At 47.9% G+C, this 7304-nt stretch overlaps 1 protein-coding gene and 1 pseudogene across 2 annotated transcripts in view; both read left to right on the forward strand.

Annotated features, from left to right (window-relative positions):
- LOC103743516 overlaps window positions 1-7304 on the forward strand; it is a 25087-nt pseudogene that overhangs the window by 15303 nt on the left and 2480 nt on the right.
- LOC103743454 (cytochrome P450 2D3-like) overlaps window positions 4132-7304 on the forward strand; it is a 4634-nt gene continuing 1461 nt past the window's right edge. The window contains exons 1-6 of one of the 2 annotated variants that reach the window (XM_029569154.1): window positions 4132-4418; window positions 5148-5319; window positions 5599-5751; window positions 5827-5987; window positions 6634-6810; window positions 6967-7108. In XM_029569154.1, coding sequence (XP_029425014.1) covers window positions 4230-4418; window positions 5148-5319; window positions 5599-5751; window positions 5827-5987; window positions 6634-6810; window positions 6967-7108 — 994 coding nt within the window. In that variant the 5' untranslated portion in view covers window positions 4132-4229. The remainder of the gene's footprint in view (window positions 4419-5147; window positions 5320-5598; window positions 5752-5826; window positions 5988-6633; window positions 6811-6966; window positions 7109-7304) is intronic. The other variant, XM_029569153.1, reaches the window with a different exon arrangement.

Below are 7304 nucleotides of genomic sequence, written 5' to 3' on the forward strand. Positions count from 1 at the left end.
CTGTGGGGCCAGGAGTCTCCGTTTTTACCTTATAGGGCAGTTTTCATGCCCAGGCTTGCTTAATCTATGGTTTCCTGGAAGGGGGGAGAATAGCAGGCGGGGGTCAGGGCATGTCTAGGCCTGTCTAAAGCAGCAGCCAAGCATTTTACAGAAGCTAAAAGAGCAATTAGTGGTGGTCTGGAGGGATTTGAGGATAGCGGGTGAATGAAGAGGGTCTCAGGATCCTACACTCCCTGCTCCTTAGTGGGAAGTGATGGCAGAGTCACTGTGCAGTGTGACTCCCTAGAATGACCGTGACTGAGAGTGCTGCCTTCTCAAAGCTTGGTTTGGACGAAGTAAGACTAAGGGGTGGGGGTGGGGTGTGAACTTTTCATCCCTCAGTGGTTACTGCATCCCTCTGGCATGAGGCCATGGCTGCACTGTGATCAGTCAGTACATATGGAATTAGAGACAAGAGAAGCAATGACCAAGGAAGAGCACACTTTCTGCTCAGCAGCCTATGCACGTTTTTCTAAAATTGACCACATTCTAGGACTCTCAATAAATACAAAAAAATTAAAAAATTCCATTCCTTCTATCAGACCACAGTGCAATGAAGCTTATTATCAACAATAAAAGAAGCCTTAGGAACTACATGAACTCATGGAGATTAAACAACACATTCATGAACGTGAATGGGTCAAAGAAGAAATTTAAAAAGAAAAAACAGTATTCCTAGAACTAAATGAAAATGAGAATACAACATAACAAAACCTCTGGGACACTTTAAAAGCAGTCCTAAGAGGGACGTTTATAGCTCTTATTGCTACATTAAAAAATCAGAAAGGGGGGCTGGAGAGATGACTCAGTGGTTAAGAGCACTGATTGCTCTTGCAGAGGACCCAGTTCGATTCCCAGCACCCACGCGGTGGTTATGAACTGTCCTTAACTCCAGTTCCAGGGAAATCCAAAGCCCTCTTCTGACCTCCGTGGCATTGCAAGACACGGGTGCACTCACATGCATGTAGACAATACACTCATACACATGAAATGAAAATAATAAATAAAATATTTTTTAAAAACTCAACACACTGGAAAGGCAAGAACAACCACCCCCAAACCTAGTAGATAAGAAGAAATAACAAAAATCAGATCTGAAATCAATGAAATATAAATAAAGTAAACAATACAAAAAAAAATCAATGAATCCAAGAGCTGGTTCTTTGAAAGGTTGAACAAAATAGACAGACACTTAGCCCACTTAACCAAAAGAAAGAACAAATCCAAATCAACAAAATCAGAGACAGGGAAAACATCACAACAGACACCAAAAAAAAAAAAAAAAAAAAAAAAAAAAGCCAAAAAAAAAGAAGAAAAAAGCCAGAACATTTTAAGGGAATATTTCAAAAATCTATACTCCATTAAGTTTGAAAATCTAAAAGAAATGGACGAATTTCTAAAATCATAGACATCACCAAATTTAAACCAAGAGGATATTAACAGTTTAAATAGACCCATAACAAATAAGGAAATTGAAATAGTAATACAAAATGTCCCGACTAAGAAATGCTCAGGCCCAGATGGATTCACAGTAGAATTTACCAGACATTCAAAGATCTACAACAGGAACAGGGTAGTAGGCAGGGTGGCCAGGGTAGCAGAAGGGCTGGTCTGTGTCAGGCAGATCAGAAGCTAAGGGAAGATGGGGGTGGGGACCACCTGAGGTGGGACTTAGCAAATTATGCTGCGGCAGGGGGGTGGGGTTTGGCTAGTCTGGGTTAGGGAACTAGTCCAGAGATCTGAGGCAGAGGAATTGGAGTGGACCTGGGACCAAGGCTAGCAGGGAACAGGGTGGGTTGCATACATTTTAAGTTTTAAGGCTACAGGTGAGTGGAATAGAGACGTGGCAGGCAGGATCTGACCAGAATCCTAAATGTGCTGATGTGCGTCAGGCAGATCAGGAGCCAGGGGAAGATGGGAGTGGGAACCAACTGCCGAGGAACTTAGCAAACTGTGCTAGAGGATTGAACTAGTCTGGGTTGGGAACCTAGTCCAGAGATATGAGGTAGAGGAATTGGGGTGGACCTGGGACCAAGGCTAGCAGGGGACAGGGTTGGGTGCAGCAGATTGTTAGTTTTGAGGCTACAGGGGAATGGAATAGAGATGCAGTGGGTAGGATATAACTTACCAGAGTCCTAGGTGGGCCAGTATGTGCCAGGGAGATCAAGAGCCGGGGGAAGATGGGGGTGGGGACCACATGAGGAGGGACTTAGCAATTAATGTGAGATTAGCTATTCTGTGTTAGGAAGCTAGTCCAGAGATCTGAGGCAGAGGAATTGGAGGAGGCCTGGGACCAAGGCTAGAAGAGACAGGGTGGGAGTGGGGCAGAGTGTCGATCATCTCTCAAGGACTCCGATGCTGGGTATTTCACTGATTATGGCAGCTTTGTACTGGAAGGAAAGTATATGATTGGGTATTCCTTGGTAACTCTAAAGTCTGCCATTGAGGCAAAACCCCTCCCAAAAGGGACCTCAGCACAAAAGGCAGAGCTTACTGCTTTAACCTGCATCATCAATTGGCAACTTTATTTGTAAATTTTAATTAAATTTTTGTGATTTTCATACACTATATTTTGATGGCATTTAGATTCTTTCCCCCATCTATACCTCTCCTTATTTCATCCTTCCCAATTTAATGTAGTATAATATGTATAAGGTCTATAGTGTCTAAGGTGTATTTCCAAATGTCCTTCAGTGTAGGTCCATCCACTGGAGACTGGATAACCTGCCAAGAGTCTCATCCTTGAAAGAGACTGTCTCTGCCCCTTCCTGAAGCCATTGGTTGCCAAAAAGTTCCTTCAGTTGGGTTTGGGTTTCTTACTCTCTTCCCCATGTCTATGCTGGGATTTTGTCTGGGGCTTGCATGGGACTTGGGCATGCTGTCACTATTGCTGTGAGTTCATATGAGCAACAGACCAGCTGTCTGGAAAACTGTGTTTACTTGTGGTGATCTACCACCTCTGGCTCTTACAGTCTTTCCAACCCCTCTTCCACAATAACCCTGTTACAATTCTTGTTATAGCTAGGTTAGTTGACCAATTTTAAAATCGCCAAGTTATACACTTGCCTCGCTTGCGCACGCAGTAACAGACTGTTGATTGGTAAATTCAAATTCTGCTATGTTGTACAAACCTGATTGGCTCACAGATGTTCTGTTTAAACTATGCTTTCTGTAATCTTATAAAAACCCTAAACGGCTAACGTTCAGGAGCTGTTTCTACTCCTGAGACAGACAGCCCACCAGTCATAATAAAATTTTACCTTGCTACTTTCTACTGAAATGGTGTTGGTGATTTTGTGCGAACTCCGCCCTGCAACATGGACGAGGAGATGATAAACTCTCTCAGATCAGATCTAAGAAGAACTGGGGTAAGGGTCTTGCCTTCCTGATCAGGTGACGACTGTACCTGAGACTCCACAGGCTGCGGCCACCTTCCTTCCACTGTCCCTCACTCACAAGGCATTTCAGCAGCACTTGCTTCCACAGCCAGGTGGTGCCACCCTCAGTGCCAGTCAGACCCTGATGTCCTGCCAACCACAGGTGCTGGTCTGTAGCATGTGGTGGGCTGAGTTGGGCATAATTTACCTGCTTCAGCTTAATGAGCCCCATGAGGTTTGGGATGTCATACCTTGTACCTTGTAAAGGACTGCCTGGTCTGTCATCAGGTATTGGGAGATGTCCTAGGTTCTCTGGTAACAGTTCCATGAAGCCTCCAGGAAAGACTTATTCCACTGTGAGGCAATTTTTTCAAGACCCTCAAAGCTCTGCGTGCATGGCATGTCAGTTGACTGATGTTTCTACATCTCATCATTGTGCACTCTAGAGCAGGGGGCACTGGACATCTGTACAACACAAGGCCCCGCACAACATAATCACTATGCACTGTTCATGAAGAGATCAGATTCCAGATATTGATGTTCCTCCACTGGGTAAGCACCTGGAGAGGGAAAAACAGAGGAACCTCTGAGACTGACCTACCTGGACTATCTGGCTTTCCCTTACAACTTCTGGTTAAATAGTAAACACTGCAGTTTGGTAGGAAGCAGAGGACAAAGGACAAAGGATAGCCTCGGATCCTTTATAAGGCACAGGTGCTCAGGCTGTGATCAGAGAGTCCCTCCTGATCCTAGGTGACTGGAGGAAGAATTGTGAGGTGTTCCCAAAGAAGTCTGGGGAGCTGTGAGGCAGACATGGGGCTGCTGACTGGGTATGGACTGTGGTCTGTGGCCATATTCATGGCCATCTTCCTGCTGTTGGTGGACCTGATGCACAGGCGCCAGTGTTGGACTGCCCGCTACCCCCCAGGCCCTTGGTCACTACCTCTGCTGGGCAACATATTGCAAGTGAACTTCAACAACATGCCCTATAGCTTGTACAAGGTGAGTTAAGGGGGCAGCAGAAGTCATGCTGAACCCAGCAGCACATGGTAGTTCTCAAGCCACAGGTTGGACACGGAGCTGGGCCCTTAAGAGGAAGCAGGCTAGCAGCTTCTTGGTGATGACTGCAGGGTCTGTGAACACTCTGAACTTTCCAAGGCAAAGGATTAAGAGAGCAAAAGCCAGCAGGTGGGGCAGGACATGGCAGCAGGGGTGGGATTCATTTGGACAAGGCAGACGTCAAGGAGGTCCCCACATCCTTTCTGACCCCATCAGAGCATGAAGTCCTGGGAATGGGGCAGAGATGTCAGAATCAAGCGCAGCATTTCAGCCAGGAAAGCCAGTGAAGAGAGGCCCTGTGGCTGCTCAAATCTGTTGCTGTTGTGTGGTCTTGGGCCTCATTGTGCACGTCAAAGAACTTGAATTCCCTCCTGTATGCTGGGATGCTAAGGGGGCTGAGAACAGATTCCTGGTGCTGGCAAGGTCACACTTGAATGATCATAGCTAGTATGAGTCTTTTGCTGAACTGGGGAGGATAAGATGCCCCAGCCACAAGGCACCAACCTCAGGATGGGAATATAGCTCCATGGAAGAGCATTTCCCTAGCTTGTGTGTGGCCCTGGGTTCTACAACAAGAAACATACACACAGCAAGAACACTGGTGTGCTGAGCCTGGTTCTTCCTGTGTTCTGTGGAGATTCAGTTCATATTTGCTCTGATGTTCCTCTTCAGCTTCGACAACGCTACGGAGATGTGTTCAGCCTCAGTTTTGGCTGGAATCCAGTGGTCGTGATCAATGGACCAAAGGCTGTGCGGGAGGCACTAGTAACCTGCGGAGAGGACACTGCAGACCAACCATCAGTACCCACTATTGAATACCAGGGCTTTGGTCCCAAATCTAAAGGCAAAGGACTGTGTGGGGCCAGAGATGAAATCAGGGGGAGGCTTGGCGGCAGTGAGCAGAGGAAGGAGAAGGCCAAACGGGGGTGGTGATATGGTCAAGCAATTCTCTAAAAAGTCAGTGAGATCTAGGGTGGAGCCCACAAAATGGGTCGATGCTAGTGTGTGGTGCCAAAGTTTTGGGGGTTCACGGGTGAGACTGATTCCTGAAGAGGAGATGAATGGTAGGAGCAGAGGACAGCACAGCCAGGAGTTCTTGGTCACACAGAATGCTTGTCTGCAGGTGTGATCCTCGCACCTTACGGGCCTGAGTGGAGAGAGCAGCGGAGATTCTCTGTGTCCACCATGCGCAACTTCGGCCTGGGCAAGAAATCACTGGAGGAGTGGGTGACCGAGGAGGCCGGCTGCCTCTGTGCCGCCTTCACCAATCAGGCCGGTGGGTTGTGGGTGAAGCATGCAGGTGGGGAAAGGAAGACAAGAGCACTATCTTGATTTGCATCTCCAATCCCAGGGCATCCCTTCAAACCCAACACCCTCCTGAACAAAGCCACGTGCAATGTGATTGCATCCCTCGTTTATGCCCGTCGCTTTGACTATGATGACCCTTTCCTCAATAAGATGCTGAAAACATTAGAAGAAAGTATGGGACAGAACACTGGCCTCATTCCTGAGGTATGAGCTCAGGGGAGTCTACAGGGCCACCTCTCTGCTGTTGATCCTCCCAGAAAGAAATCAGCAAGAGCGATGGGGAGAGCGCCCTCTGGGGGAGCCAACTGCAAAACACAAGCCTTGGGATTAACAAACCTCCAAGAACAGGAGGACCCCGTGAACCGAGGTCAAAGTCTAAAATGGGTTAGCACCTGTGCCCCCTGCCCAGCTGGAAGCCACACCCTCCTGTGAGATTTCCAGCTCAGAGTATTCCTTCCATTAACCCAGGGCTACAAGAGGGCCGACAGGTAGGAACTGAGAAGGAGGCAGAGGATGCTTGGGGACAAATAGGCCCTGGGTCCATTGTGGAGGAGGCTGGAAACTGAGACAGGTCCAAGTGAACACTGAGCAGAGGAAGGAACCCAAGGGCCATGAAGGTGGTCGGTGCGTAAAGGTCCTTGCCGAGCAAGTCTGGCAACCTGAGTTGGATCCTTGTGACCCATGTAAGGTTCAGAGAGAATCAACCCCAGAAGTTGTCCCTCAGTGCCCTTGCTGTTGCACTTGTACCTGCACACATTATACATCCAAACACACATCAATAACAATGACAATAATACAGTTATCTATTTATAAAGAAGCAGCACCCAGTAATCCGCTATGACTTTCACAGATGCTGAACGCATTCCCGATGTTCCTGCGCATCCCAGGCCTGGCTGACAAGGTCTTCCCAGGACAGAAAGCATTTATGGCCATGCTGGATGAGCTGTTGACTGAGCACAAGATGACCTGGGACCCTGCCCAGCCACTGCGAGACCTGACTGATGCCTACATGGCTGAGATGGAAAAGGTGAGGGACTGGGTGCTGTTCTAATGAGTTGTGAGGCCAAGGAGGGTGTGTCCTGCATATAACCCAGTGACCCCACAGCTCACATGCCTGGGGATATTAGATCATTGTGTGTCTTCTAGCTCTCTCCCCTGACCTCATTCTATCTTCCTGGCCCAGGCCAAGGAGAACCCGGAGAGCAGCTTCAATGATCCAAATCTGCGCCTGGTTGTCTCAGACCTGTTCAGTGCGGGGCTGGTGACTACCTCCACCACCCTGTCCTGGGCACTACTTCTCATGATTCTGCATCCGGATGTGCAACGTGAGTCTAATAAAGACTTAGAAGGAGGGTGAGGGAGATAAGGGAGAAGCACACTCCAGGTTCAATTAAGATAATTGTGGCTCCCAGCACTGGCTTGTGATGGCTGACTGTGCTGGATAGCTTTAGTGTCAACTTGACACACCTGGGTTGAGGGAGCCTCAACTGGGGAATTGCCTCTATTGAACTAGTATTTCGC

Source organism: Nannospalax galili, unplaced genomic scaffold (assembly GCF_000622305.1).
Source record: "Nannospalax galili isolate Female #2095 unplaced genomic scaffold, S.galili_v1.0 scaffold180, whole genome shotgun sequence".
Lineage (NCBI taxonomy): Eukaryota > Metazoa > Chordata > Mammalia > Rodentia > Spalacidae > Nannospalax > Nannospalax galili.